A 16,126-nucleotide genomic window follows, 5' to 3' on the forward strand; every position below is an offset into this window, starting at 1 on the left:
TGGATGTACTAATTTTCTTCCCTCCTATACCTAGTAAAGTGATTTGTTTGTGTTTTACACCAATATCATCAATCTCCGGTCGTAGAAGGGGGTAATAAACAGTGTTTCCGGTTCTTTGCCGTTAATGTAAAGGTATAATCAGATTAATATTAGAAATGTTAGTAAAAACAAAATGATGTCCCTGTATAAGAATTAACAAAAGACTATGATTGATGTATTAAAAATAATACAGTAGTTATTGATGAAATAATCATAGTAATTATTTATATAAAATAATATTCAAGCAAGAAAAAAGAGAAATTGATATTGCAAAATAAACTATAATACGTATATTGCAAGTATTATCAACAAGTATAATAAAATAAATGTCAGCACTTTTACATACGTAATCAGTGGGATGCTTAGGCTATCCCTTGGGACAACCCCGCGTACCCACAGGGCCATAGATTGAATACCACTGATCTAGGTCACTTGACATGACTGTATACTTACTAAACTCCCTCTCCTTAGTTATCTCTTTCATCGGTACCATCACTGTTTTCACACACATTTGATTCAGATAACACATCACTTGTTAATTTTCACTATTCCACAATGTGTCATCAATATTCCATTCTATTTTTTTTATAACTTTTCTTACTAACTACCTCGATGATCAGCCCCATGCTTGGATTATCCACTCACACATTGTCGGTATAAACAGCTGATAACGATACTTGTAGTGGAGTTAGAAAGAGAGACAAAAAAAGAAAGAGATAATACAACTTAGACGTATCAGGTATAGTTCGTTGACCCGGGCCTTCACTCTCGAAAATTTATGGAATGCGAAAGAAAAAAATGTCGTAGAAAACTTTTCACCGCAAACTAGTTGAAAGGAATTCCACTTTCCTTACACAGGAGAAAAATATGCGATATTTAATTTAATTTCAATATTTTTAATAAAAAAATTGTGGAGGAGATTACACAAGAGGGAATTTATGCGATAAAATGCGGTAGGCTTACTGTAAACATGTTGAAGAATACGAGAGATGTGGAATCTCGAACAACTGGAAGCAAAGTGGGCTACCAAATGTGCATGGATCGAAAACGAGTCAGATAAATAAAGATTAGTAGCAGGAGGAAGTAAAGTGATAGAAATTTGTGGGGTGGGTAAATGAAACAGGAAGGATACAGCGTACAATGTGGAAAACGAAGGAGTCACGTGGAAGGATTATGTAGGTATAATAATTAGAAAGTATGCAATGCCATAAATATACTTTTTAACAGTACAAAAGTTTTGCTTTTTCTAAGGGGTGAATGTATTCTGAAGAAACAACTCTTACTATGTTGGCACACGAGTAGCCAATTCAGAACAATAGGGGGTTTTGTCATTTGAGACGATATTTTAGTAAGTGCGTGTCGTGATGAGTGATGTTTGTTCTTCTCAACCACTTCCGAAAGTAAACACAGGATGCACTGTCGCCGATTCTTTTTTTTTTTTTTTGGTCTGTTGACATTGCCAGTTACAGGGAAAGTGAGTGTATAACTTATTGTGTTGGACTTGTGTGGCTGTTGTGGAGTTGGAATAATATTGCAACACTTCTTTCGTAACATCTACAATCTTCTTTCAACTGCTAATTCTCTGCAGATGTGAATGGGACTTAAATAGTTCCGAAACTTAGAAGTAACATTTTACTCGTACACTGTTGTGAGACTGAAAATCTTCACCGTCAAAATATCACATTTCATGCAATTGTTAGACATACTGAGTTACATGGATATCAATCTGTAAAATGAACTCGAAGGAATATAATGGAACAAGTAACGCCATTTAGTATTTAAGAATTTAAAACGCGTGTAACCGTAACTTATACCAAGTAATTATTCAAGAGATTATCGATGAACATAATTTCTGGTGGTCTTCGATACAGATGAAGAAAAATATCTGGGATATTGAGAACGTAAGTTACAATTTATTGCTATCAATCTGTATTAAATTGTACCCACCTCTATCGGCCTGTCGTACGAACTTTCACCGCTACACCGTTTGGTCATTACCGCCATCTCTTGTAGAGATATCGAATTGTTTAGAAACTCTGTGTTCATAAATATGCACGAATTGCAATCTGCAAGGGAAGGAAAGTTCGTACTGTTGCCATACTTTTCTTTTTATTTAATAAGCCTTTATTTTATTTGATTACAAGTTTATAACACTGCCGAGTGGTTATATATTATAATTTTTACACGTTACCTGTGTCCTATAGAATACAGACACATAAATCTTTCGTGACTTATCTTTAAAGGCAATTTCATAGCACGTTCAGCAGCGATATTGCCTACATACAGGCGAAGCGTACATTATAAGGTTAAAATCTGATTCGTTGCTGTGTAGATTATCGAAGGGCCATATAACTTAAGATTACGGCAGACAACTAGATACGTCTTGTTCACGTGGTGAACGTTGTATGCCGACACTGGGGAAGGGAAGAGGGAAATAAAGGGGTACCGTGCGGATCAATACAATCATATGGGGCTAGGTTTTGGATACCCACCCGGGTGGGGGGACTGTGCGGCACGGAAAGTGACGGCCAACGGTTGCTCTACGCAACCCTCCGAACAAGGAGTGCGTGCATGGTCCGAAAATGGCACCAAACACAACTTGGGCGATGTCTCTGTATCAATGATATAAATGTAGAGTAAAATTAGTGTTAGTGTCGGCTGTTATATATAAAACTACATTATTAGTATTAGATGTGTGTGAAAGTACCAAGAATGAAATATCAACTGTGTTTTTCAACATTCCGTGATTTGTTTTGAATTAAATAGTGTTTCTATAAGAAAACTAATTAGATACTATCTTTAAATTTGTGAACGAGTGTCAGAAAAAAATAATCATCATCATCCAAGATGTCTGTCAAGGTAAGAAATACGTTTATATGAAATAGTAACAGTTTTAAATAGTTCAGTAAAGGCATGAAACGTTCTTATCTCAACTATTTGACAGTTCGATATACTATGAAATTATCTTTTTAACTATTATTTACATTATTTCAAGTAGTGTAAATTCATTTCAATAAAATTGGTACAGTTATGCATGTTGAAAACAAATGTCAAAGAAAGACTTTGCATGTAAGGGAAACAACGTGATTTATACACACACATTTCCCCCCCTCCCTCTCTTTCTGAGATGTTTATAATGAATTATAAGTGACGTGAATGGAAATTCATCTATTGTTGATTTATCTCACAATTTCAGTACTTTTATTTTGTCAGAGATGTGTAGAAATGATTGTTTTCTTACTGTAACATGTTGTTTTGAAATGACAGTCGTATGTTGGAACGAAATCACAGATTCGTACGTTAAACTTGACAGTATCGGAATGTTATGCATGCATCATCCCTGTGGGAGAGGGAGGGGACAGCTAAAAAGAGTAAGAGGGCCTAAAATGAATAACCTGTTTGATATACATTTTGTTGCTACCGTGTGCAGAATAAATTAAACTATTTGGCCTGATTTTACGTGCGTGAAAGGGGTGGAGTAATAAAAAAACAAGCGCAACTTTGTCACATTGTTATTTGAACGCCGTTTAAAATCTATTGTCTGAAATTTGTTTTATCTTTTTTATCAGTGAAGTACACTCGTATTACTCCTATTTATTTAAAGCGCTTGATGATATATCACGCACGAAGACTGACAGCTAACATCAGTACCACTCTGTCAAATGGCACATTTAATTGCTTTGTTTTGGAATACAAGTGTTGTGTGTCAGGAACCTATTTAGATATCCTGTGATATAGGCTACACGAATCTGCCTCGATTTTCCCCAAATACCTTTCCAAAATTTGACAGTTTAACTAATGCTGAAGATCTGTATTAACTCAAGTGACAACAATGCTTATATGAAATGTTAGGTCCTCTATTCGAGCCCTGAAAATGGCAAAGGGACTTTGCTCTTCATAATAGTCTAAATGTTATGAATAAAATTTTCAAGAGAGGTTTAGATCGGACTTCCCCATTTTTGATTAAACGAAAACGCACTGCCATTCAAGAGATGAATCTACTAAATCATCAGGTGAAAAGAACGAATATGTAGTAATTAATTTTACCCATGAGGCTGCTACCAATGGCTAATGCTACTTTATCTAATGATCTATAATTGAGAGCAGGAAGGGAGAATAGACAACCGAAAGAGAGAGTGGCGAGTGTTTATATCAATTATTTTCTTCGACTATTTCTTATACGAAGACTAAGACAGTTCTGTGTTAATTTCCATATATTTTAATATGGAGAAGAGCAATTTAAACTTCTCTTGAATAGCCCAGCATTTTTTTCTTTCTCTTTTAAACCATATTACGGATTTAACCAAATAAATATCCTTAACTGAATAACTAGTGCATTGACACACTATGGAGGAGACGCGGGTTTATACCCAGATGAATGGAGGAGAAAGAATATTGCGGGGTAGATTGCACAAAGTTCCCCCGTGTCTCATGTTATTTATTTTTTCCATGGTCTTTAACGACGCTGTATCAACAACTAGGTTATTTAGCGTCAATAGAATTGATGATAGCGAGGTGAGGCCGAGGATTCGCCATAGATTACCCGACATTAGCCTTACGGTTGGGAAAAACCTCGGAAAAAACCGAACCAGGCAATCGGCCCGAGCTGGGATCGAACCCGCGCCCGAGTTCTCATGTTGTTATTGCAGTACTGTGGCATATCCTCAGGCATATACAGGAGTATAGGCCTTATTATTTTATTTGGCTATTTTACGACGCTGTATCAACATTAGGTTATTTAGCGTCTGAATGATATGAAGGTGATAATGCTGGTGAAATGTTAAATGTTATGTTTTATTTAACGACGCTCGCAACTACAGAGGTTATATCAGCGTCGCCGGATGTGCCGGAATTTTGTCCCCCAGGAGTTCTTTTACATGCCAGTAAATCTACTGACATGAGCCTGTCGCATTTAAGCACACTTAAATGCCATCGACCTGGCCCGGGATCGAACCCGCAACCTTGGGCATAGAAGATGCTGGTGAAATGAGTCCGGGGTCCAGCGCCGAAAGTTACCCAGCATTTGCTCGTATTGGGTTGAGGGAAAACCCCGGAAAAAACCTCAACCAGGTAACTTGCCCCGACCGGGATTCGAACCCGGGCCACCTGATTTCGCGGCCAGACGCGCTGACCGTTACTCCACAGGTGTGGACTGGCTTTATTATACATAATGAACAGTCACTGAAGTTGAAGAAAGTATTGAAAGGGAATCTGTAATTTTATGACAGAATAAAGCGGACATCACTATTAATTTATGATTGTCCAAAATAGTCGAAAGGTTGTTCTTCTTAAATTATACCTATCAGTTGACGTCTATTTTAAGCTTTCATCCTCTTAAAAATTATTTTTTTTTCATTCAACGGAACACTGAAACACTGAGAAAAATGGTCAACCTCCTTGGAGCTCACATAGATTCTGCCTCAAAGCTCCAAATTCCTTTGCAAAGGATGCTTGATAGTATACCTTCTAATAGTTTCTCCTCTAATTAAAATGTTACTCGTTTCATAAATGATCTCTAAATTTGTACCGGACTTGACAGATATTTAACAAGTAGCTTCAAGAGATTTGATCTCATTCGAGTTCAGTAAGACTTGCACAGTTTCGAACGGACCAAAACACGCGCAATGTGTAGACTATATCTATCGACATCCTTTACGCTATGGAGTTATGAAATATGTCTATATGTCTGTGTTTATCCGTCTGTTTATGTCTATCATCTGTTTCCGTGTCTCTGTCTACTTATCATTAGCATGACTTCCTCTGTGAAATATGTAAAACTGTGCGTCCTGTGTCGTAGATTTGCGACAGGTAAAGTAAGGCAGAAGTCTCCAGGAAATATTTGTTGGTAAGTTCTCACCCACGTTGAATTTCGATGCTGAGTAATTTCTGTAGTTTCATTTTTATCGGTTATTTAACGACTCTGTATCAACTGCGAAGTTATCTAGCTTTGATAAAATTGATGAAATGAAAATTGTACTGTAATGAAATGAGACACACGATTCACCATGTGATTACCTGTAAATTGTCTTACAGAAATGGAAAATCTTGGGCAATAGGGGGAACCTAAACAGGTAATCAGATGAACTGGGATTCAAACCCAGACCCGAGCACGGCCTTGGGTCACGAGTTCAACACATCATTCAGCTATGCTTCTGCAGTTAAAACACTGTTAAATAAAATAAACTTATGACTACTACTACCACCACTCTACTACAAAATAATATTACTAATATTGCTACTGTGCTATTCCAATCAATACTCCGATTGATACTAGTTCTCCAAGTAATCCTACTAGCATTGCTACTACTACACTATTACTACAATTACTACTACTACTACTACTACTACTACTACTACTAACTACTACTACTACTACTACTACTACTACTACTACCATCACCACCATCAACACCACCACCATCAACACCACCACCACTACTACTACTACTACGATTACTATCATTCCTATTATTACTTCTACTTCTACTTCGATCACTACCATTCCTATTATTACTTCTACTACTACTACCACCACCACCACCATCACTACTACTACTACTACTACTACACTATTACTATAATTACTCCTACTACTACTACGATTACTGCTATTCCTATTATTACTTATACTACTGCTGCTGCTGCTACTACTACTACTACTACTACTACTACTACTACTACTACTACTACTACTACGATTACTGCTATTCCTATTATTACTTATACTACTGCTACAACTACTACTATTACAATTACTCCTACTACTACTACTACTACTACTCTATTACTATAATTACTCATACTACTACTATTACTACTGCGATTACTGCTATTCCTATTATTACTTATACTACTGCTACAACTACTACACTTACTACAATTACTCCTCCTCCTACTACTACTACTACTAATACTATTCCTATTATTACTACTACTACTACTACTACGGTTGCTGCTATTCCTATTATTACTTAAACAACTCCTACTGCTACTACTACACTATTACTACAATTACTACTACTACTATTACTATGATTACTACTATTCCTATTATTACTTATACTACTGCTACTGTTACAACTACTACTATTACTCCTTCCACTGCTACTACTACACTATTACTCTTACTATAATTACTACTACTACTAGTACTACTAATAATACGATTACTATTACTTCTACTACTGCTACAACTACTACTATTACTACTCCCACTGCTACTACTACACTATTACTATAATTATTACTACTAGTACTACTACTACGATTACTACTATTCCTACTATTACTTCTACTACTGCTACTACTCCGAGTAATACTACTGTGATTACTACAACTACTGCGATTACTACTAGTCCTACTACTGTCACTGCTACTACTACACTATTACTATAATTACTCCTACTACTACTACTCCGAATAATACTGCTACGATTAGTATTACAACTACTACGATTACTACTATTCTTCCGATACTACTGCTTAGGTTGCTACTATTCGTACTACTATTATTACTTCGACTACACAACTACAACTACTATAACGATTACTACCATTACTACACAGTTATTGTCTGTTACTAATACTACTACCCCACAATTCTCTATTACTTCTAGTACTACTTCTATTACTTCTAGCACTACTGCTACTACTACTACTACTACTACTACTACTACTCCGGTTACTGTTCCAAATACTACTATTGCTAATATTACTACTTTCCAACTAGTGCCACTACTCCGACCACTATTACTATTCAGACTGCCACTACTATTAGCCTACTCCTACTACTACGACTACTACTATTACTACTATTTCTACTACTATGACTACTCCGATTATTACTACTATACTACTACTACTACTACTACTACTACTACTACTACTACTACGATTACTGTTACTGTTGATTACTACTGCTATTACTACTACTCCGAATAGTTAATAATTGTCTGCCTGTTGGTTCGTGGATTTGAATACGAAACGGGCGAAAACATATAAACCTTAATTTATTTCGCTATTTGTTACGAACACATTTATTTGTCTCTTTAATATTCATGGTTCATTAATTACTTCATTCATCATTGTTCGTCTATATTTTATTTGTAAGTGACCTGATTATTCAGAATGTTAGTAAATAAATAATGGACAATAATTATGAAGTTTCTGATAGGAAAAGTATTGAAATATGGCTATTGTTTGTTGTTTGGGAAACAGAGAATCAAACATCTCGGACACAGAGTGGAAAACCTTCCCTAATCTTCAATGATGTGATCCTGATCATGCAGCCTGCAATTACTTCCATATTATTATGAATACAAAATTCTTACACTCAGTGGAAAACGCAATTTTATACAGTTCAATCACTGTGTAAACCTAAAATCTCGTAGCACTACCGTCACTGAATAAAACATGAAAACTTTATGTTCAGCTTCAGGTCGGAACCGAAAGCTTCGGAATCCAAAGCCTCCTCGAAATCCCACGACATCTGCTTTCGGTCTGGAAGAAAAAAGAACTAACTCATTGCCTTTATATTGACGTCCATGGCGCATGAATGTCACTGCAGTCATTTCGAGGTACAGCCATAATCATTGAAGCGCTTCCTGGTCTTCCTTGATCATTTTTTTCCTCCACATAAGAGGTGTCAAGGTTAACGCTACGAATAAGTTGTGGTAGCATTCGTACTATTTCGTAGTACAGGAGGAGTTGAAGGAACCACGTGGTCTCGCAGGCAAACAAATAAAGGTCTCGGTCCAGGCTTTGGTCGTATACGAATGTGATTAATTTAGTGAGAATAGTAACTGTAGTTCCAGAAAATAATAAACATGAACATATATTTAAATTATTGTGCTAGCATTTGAATGCTCCCTTATCAAAGTAGCTATGTTACCCTGTTGTTCGGACTAGCCAGACATAAGGAAACCAACAGGGATCTTGGAAGACGTGACCCTGATAATGAAATAGTTCCGAAATTCGGATGTATTGCCTCAATACACGGTTGAAACTCAAAATGTTTCTTCTGCCTGTCGCTTATTTACATTCTTTTCAAAGTCGTTATACCTAAAATATACGTTAGACCAACATACAGTACATCTGTTTACAATAAGAGTAAAATTAGATGCTCATTTACCGAAACGGATTCGTTCAGCGCGTTCGGACTTTTATTATAATGTGACTTCTCTGCATTTCCGAATTGATCATCTAATAGTGTTCTTATTTACCGACAGAGCGAAAGCATTATTTCCTTCTATTGTTCTGGATTAAACCAGAAAATAGAGTGAGCTCTGATATATTGGCATGGCTTCCTTTATTTCGTTCTTGACTCGTACGTAAATCCGTATAGATTTCTCTGACCAGAATTCTGGACGGAATCCGGTCATGCGGACAGAGGCGAAACGGCCAAGTGGGCGATGCTACATTTAAAATAGTGCAACGAATAAAAATCCGAAATCTAAAATTTGCGGAAGACACGAAAATGGTTTAACAGTTAGACCATTAAACCATTTCCGTGCCTTTCGCAAATTTTATCGTTCATAATATACAAGCCTTTCAGAACCTTTTCAGCAATGCTATCTTCATCTTTATATTTTCCCGAAAGGAACATCTGCAGTTTCACAAACTTGCAGAGACGTTTGTCTGTGTGAAGCAGGAAACTTGGGCAAAGAAGCGAAGTAATTTTGCCAGGAGCCTTTTTTATTTAAAGACAATTCTTTAACGCGTTCATCTGCATAACAATTTTCTTCTCAAGAACTCAGAACATTTGCTACAAAACATCGTTAAGTGATGTATTATAATATATGAAGAGCAAACCTTCTTAATCGTTCCTTCCGGCTGGTACACTTTTGCAACTAAGGTCACTGTAGTAGTAGTAGTACTAGTAGTAGTAGTAGTAGTAGTAGTAGTAGTGGTTTATTTTGCCTGGCAGAGTTAAGGCCATGAGGCCTTCTCTTCCTCTCAACCTAGTAGTAGTAGTGGTAGTAATGGTAGTGGTAGTAGCAGTACCAGCAGCAACTGTAATAGTAGTAAATAGTAATTGCAGCAGTAGTAGTATTAGTGGTGGTAATAGCAGTAGTTTAATGGTAATGGTGGAAGTAATAGTAAAATGACAAAGGTAGAAGTGGTGGGAGTAAATAGTAGTGGTGGTAGTAGTAATTAATAGTAGTAGTAAATTGTAGTGATAGTGGTGGTAGTAATAGAGGTAGTGATAATTGTGATAGTGGTAGTAGTAGTAAATGGTGGTGGTAGTAGTAGTAGTAATAATAAATGGTGATAGCAGTAGCAGTAATAGTTAATGGTGGTAGCAGTAGCAGTAGTAGTAAATGGTGGTAGTTGTAGTAGCAGGACCAGGAGCAACTGTAATAGTAGTAGTAGTGGTAGTAGTAGTAGTAGTAGTAGTAGTAGTGGTAGTGGTGGTAATAACAATAGTTTAATGATAATGGTGGAAGTAAAAGTAATGGTAAAATGATAAAGGTAGAAGTGGTGGAAGTAAATAGTAGTGGTAGTAGTAATTAATAGTAGTAGTAGTAGTAGTAGTAGTAGTAGAGGTAGTGATAATAGTGATAGTGGTGGTAGTAGTAGTAGTAGTAGTAGTAGATGGTGGTGGCAGTAGCAGTAATAATTAATGGTGGTAGTAGTAGTAGTAAATGGTAGTAGTAGTGGTAGTGATGGTAGTAGTAATGGTAGTGGTGGTGGTAGTAGTAGTAGTAGTAGTAGTAGCAGGACCAGAAGCAACTGTAATAGTAGTAAATAGTAATTGTAGTAGTAGTAGTGGTGGTGGTGGTAGTAGTAATAGCAATAGTTTAAGGTAATGGTGGAAGTAGTAGTAGTGGTAAAATGATAAAGGTAGAAGTGGTGGTAATAAATAGTAGTAGTAGTAGTAATTAATAGCAGTAGTAGTAAATGGTAGTGATAGTGGTAGTAGTAGTAAATGGTGGTGGTAGTAGCAGTAGTAGTAAATGGTGGTAGCAGTAGTAAATGGTGGTGGTAGTAGCAGTAGTAGTAAATGGTGGTAGCAGTAGTAGTAGTAAATGGTGGTAGCAGTAGTAGTAAATGATGGTAGTAGTAGTAAATGGTGGTGGTAGTAGTAGTAAATGATGGTGGTAGTAGTAGTAAATGGTGGTGGTAGTAGTAAATGGTGGTGGTAGTAGTAGTAAATGGTGGCGGTAGTGGTAGTAAATGATGGTGGTAGTAGTAGTAAATGGTGGTAGCAGCAGTAGTAGTAAATGATGGTGATAGTAGTAGTAAATAATGGTGGTGGTAGTAGTAAATGGTGGTAGCAGTAGTAGTAGTAAATGATGGTGGTAGTAGTAGTAAATGGTGATAGTAATAGTAAATGATGGTGGCAGTAGTAGTAAATGGTGGTAGTAGTAGTAGTAGTAGTAAATGATGGTGGTAGTAGTAAATGGTGGTAGCAGTAGTAGTAAATGGTGATAGTAGTAGTAAATGGTGATAGTAGTAGTAAATGGTGATAGTAGTAGTAAATGATGATGGCAGTAGTAGTAAATGGTAGTAGTAGTAGTAGTAAATGATGGTGGTAGTAGTAGTAAATGGTAGTAGTAGTAAATGATGGTGGTAGTAGTAGTAAATAGTGGTAGCAGTAGTAGTAGTAAATGATGGTGATAGTAGTAGTAAATGATGGTGGTAGTAGTAGTAAATGATGGTGGTAATAGTAGCAAATGGTGGTAGCAGCAGCAGTAGTAGTAAATGATGGTGGTAGTAGTAGTAAATGATGGTGGTGGTAGTAGTAGTAAATGGTGGTAGCAGCAGTAGTTGTAAATGATGGTGGTAGTAGTAGTAAATGATGGTGGTAGTAGTAGTAAATGGTGGTAGCAGCAGTAGTAGTAAATGATGGTGGTAGTAGTAAATGATGGTAGCAGCAGTAGTAGTAAATGATGGTGGTAGTAGTAGTAAATAGTGGTAGCAGTAGTAGTAGTAAATGGTGGTGGTAGTAGTAAATGATGGTGGTAGTAGTAGTAAATGATTGTGATAGTAGTAAATGGTGGTAGCAGCAGTAGTAGTAAATGATGGTGGTAGTAGTACTAAATGGTGGTAGCAGTAGTAGCAGTAGTAGTAGTAGTAGTAAATGATGGTGGTAGTAGTAGTAAATGATGGTGGTAGTAGTAAATGATGGTGGTAGTAGCAGTAAATGATGGTGGTAGTAGTAGTAAATGGTGGTAGCAGCAGTAGTAGTAAATGATGGTGGTAGTAGTAGTAAATGGTGGTAGCAGTAGTAGTAGTAAATGATGGTGGTAGTAGTAGTAAATGGTGGTAGCAGTAATAGTAGTAAATGATGGTGGTAGCAGTAGTAAATGGTGGTAGCAGTAGTAGTAGTAAATGATGGTGGTAGTAGTAGTAAACGATGGTGGTAGTAGTAGTAAATGGTGGTAGCAGCAGTAGTAGTAAATGATGGTGATAGTAGTAGTAAATGGTGGTAGCAGTAGTAGTAGTAGTAAATGGTGGTAGCAGTAGCAGTAGTAAATGATGGTGGTAGTAGTAGTAAATGGTGGTAGCAATAGTAGTAGTAAATGATAGTAGTAATGATGGTGGTGGTAGTAGTTTATTTAACGACTGTAGAGGTTATTCAGCGTCGAAGTTGAACCGATGAATTTAGCCTGGAGCCCTCTATGGAGACAGTCTTTTTAAATCTATTGACTCCTTGCCTTACTTCGCTTCCTTCCCTCACCGTCGGCCGGGTTTGAAGCGGCAAACCTCGGACCAGCATGACTACCAAGAAAGTTCGTATTTTTATTACGTACATAAGGCATATTTTATAATCTCAAAATACATAATTTATGCAGAATAACTATTCCTGTCTTTCAGATGTGATAGAAAGCACGTAATGAAACATTTTCTTGTAGTGAAGTTATCGGAAATTGCTTCCGAATGAAGATATAACGATACCAAAGAAATTCGATTTTTTCTTTGCTAATGTCACGCATACTGGCATGTCGCCATGTGCGCCTCTGCCTACTTTTTGGTGATTATGATAAGGATTCCTGTTCTGAGGTGGCCAGTTCCTTTCCCCCTCCATTGCATACATCGCCGACTAGTAACATGACAATCTTTACTTATTTTATGTTTCGTCTATTATTCTGTCGTCAAATAAAGCTACTGTAGAGCCACTAGGTGTTCGGAACTAAAGGTGCCTGCAAAGAGCTGATTTAGCTGTGACGATGACGTTCACCTTCCAGTAGTAATGACATTTTGTGTGTATGGGGTCTCTTAAATTTGTATTTTTCTTGCAATAAACATCACACCTTGAGGTTCGATCTCATCCCGTCCCTTATTGGCATTCTGAAAACCTGGTAGAATAGTCCTAATATAGACACACAGACGGTATACCTAAAGCAACGTTTTAGGTGACAGGTATGACAAAAACTTGTATTTTTGTGCAAATCTTGAAGTATATTTTATGAAACTAGATAATACCTTCCCATAGGTACTTCTTATAATGAAAAACGTGAAACACAAGATAAGGGACACGCCCAGTGTCGAAGAGAGAGAAATCTGTACAGCGAACTCTGGCAATCTCGATTTATAACGGTAGGCTAGCGTTTGTACAACAGACAAAGCAGAACAATAGTTTAATGCGATTTAATACGCTGAACAATATTCTGGGACACGCAGAATGTGCTCGCGTTAGTAAACTGGGCTCCCTCTCTCTCCCGCGGGATGAGGTTACAGATGTGAGAGTGAGAAGTAAGTCTCATCCATTACGTCGTCGTAGAGGGCATTTGAGGTTTGCGTCACCACCACAATCGCAGGCGTCGCATTCCTGCGTATCGCCCAAATATCAACAAGTAGGATGGGCGCGACCAGAATTAGTAAAGATTTTCCGATTTTACCTCTCTGTCTGTAGACAATTCACGTTTCCATTAAGAAAAAACAACGTCTGCATTTAATTCGAAATACACTGAATGTTACTTACTTACTTACTTACTTACTGGCTTTTAAGGAACCCGCAGGTTCATTGCCGCCCTCACATAAGCCCGCCATTGGTCCCTATCCTGAGCAATATTAATCCATTCTCTATCATCATCATCCCACCTCCCTCAAATCCATTTTAATATTATCTTCCCATCTACGTCTCGCCCTCCCTAAAGGTCTTTTTTTCTCCGGCCTCCCAACTAACATTCTATATGCATTTCTGGATTCGCCCATACGTGCTACATGCCCTGCCCATCTTAAACGTCTGGATTTAATGTTCCTAATTATGTCAGGTAAAGAATACAATGCATGCAGTTCTGTGTTGTGTAACTTTCTCCATTCTCCTGTAACTTCATCCCTCTTAGCCCCAAATATTTTCCTAAGCACCTTATTCTCAAACACTCTTAATCTCTATTCCTCTCTCAAAGTGAGAGTCCAAGTTTCACAACCATACAGAACAACCGGTAATATAACTGTTTTATAAATTCTAACTTTCAGATTTTTCGACAGCAGACTGGATGATAAAAGTTTTTCAACCGAATAATAACAGGCATTTCCCATATTTATTCTGTGTTTAATTTCCTCCCGAGTATCATTTATATTTGTTACTGTTGCTCCCAGATATTTGAACTTCTCCACCTCTTCAAAAGATAAATTTCCAATTTTTATATTTCCATTTCGTACAATATTCTCGTCACGAGACATAATTATATACTTTGTCTTTTCGGGATTTACTTCCACACCTATCTCTTTACTTGCTTCCAGTAAAATTCCCGTGTTTTCCCTAATCGTTTGTGGATTTCCTCCTAACATATTCACGTCATCCGCATAGACAAGCAGCTGATGTAACCCGTTCAATTCCAAACCCTCTCTGTTATCTTGGACTTTTCTAATGGCATATTCTAGAGCAAAGTTAAAAAGTAAAGGTGATAGTGCATCTCCTTGCTTTAGCCCACAGTGAATTGGAAACGCAGCTGACAGAAACTGACCTATACGAACTCTGCTGTACGTTTCACTGAGACACATTTTAATTAATCGAACTAGTTTCTTGGGAATATCAAATTCAATAAGAATATCATATAAAACTTCTCTCTTAACCGAGTCATATTCCTTTTTGTGTTACTGCGTTTTAAATGGATAGCCCGGCGCACCTTTAGCTGCACGGATATCCGGCTTTAATTCTCGGTAAGTAGAAGTAGAATCTATGCGACAAAAAATGACAAGTTATTCATAGAACCCCAATAATTTTATTACGTGAAACGTTTAAGTGGTTGTTGGCTGTGTGTTTTCAAATAATCGAAGGTTACCACTTGATGAAAATCATCCTAGCATAATCATAAAACAAAGAACTTGAACATTTAATGATTAACATAAGTAATAGTCATTGCAAGAAAATAAAAGCAACATCCTGTGCTTAAGCCACTAGTAATATCTTGGATGCAATACATAATTTTATTGTACTATATCGAATTTCTTTTATTTTTCCAATACTGATATAGTACGTTGATGCATTTAGGGAGCTACGATAGGTAACGAAATCCGATTACGAAAACCAGCTATAACGATTGGGGGGATCATCATGCTAACCACACGATACCTCCATTTTGGTTGGATGATCGTCCACCTCTGCTTCGACATGTGGACGAGAGGCCAACAACTGTTATAATAATAATAATAATAATAATAATAATAATAATAATAATTTATTATACAGTATGTTGTGGATTGCTAAGGAGCAAGATTCGCGTAGAATATTACAGAAATAATAACGGACATTTTTCCCCGAATAGGTGCCCACTTAGAGGCTACTTTTAGAAGCGCCGTTGAAGCCTGATGTTGATTCCACAATGTTATAAGCAGGCTTAGAGACTTTAGACCCGATAGATGAAAACAGTGCGATTTCAAGTTGGATAACTGGACTGTAGTGGGTGGGGGCAGTGATGGTAGCGACCTACCTGTCGTCCCATGTGCTTTATTTACTCAGTCATACTCATAAGGCAGGGAGAGGAGGTACTGTTCTGACAATAAAAACAGTCCCGTACACCTAGTTCACTTTATCAGAAGACAGGACAGAGGATAGCTAGTAGTCTAGTTTTGATCTGTGCATGTGGTTATCTATGTGATTAGTCTAAGAATATATGAGATATTATGTGACATGAAA

At 37.1% G+C, this 16,126-nt stretch overlaps 1 protein-coding gene across 1 annotated transcript in view; it reads left to right on the plus strand.

Annotated features, from left to right (window-relative positions):
• Nucleotides 1-2,540: 2,540 nt before the first annotated feature.
• The window catches only part of Nep3 (Neprilysin 3), a 527,184-nt gene continuing 513,598 nt past the window's right edge, over nucleotides 2,541-16,126 (plus strand). Inside the window, exon 1 of the mRNA XM_069847852.1 lies at nucleotides 2,541-2,898. Within this exon, the coding sequence (XP_069703953.1) occupies nucleotides 2,887-2,898 (12 nt within the window). The 5' untranslated portion in view covers nucleotides 2,541-2,886. The remainder of the gene's footprint in view (nucleotides 2,899-16,126) is intronic.

The sequence above is a fragment of the Periplaneta americana genome, chromosome 15 (assembly GCF_040183065.1).
Source record: "Periplaneta americana isolate PAMFEO1 chromosome 15, P.americana_PAMFEO1_priV1, whole genome shotgun sequence".
Lineage (NCBI taxonomy): Eukaryota > Metazoa > Arthropoda > Insecta > Blattodea > Blattidae > Periplaneta > Periplaneta americana.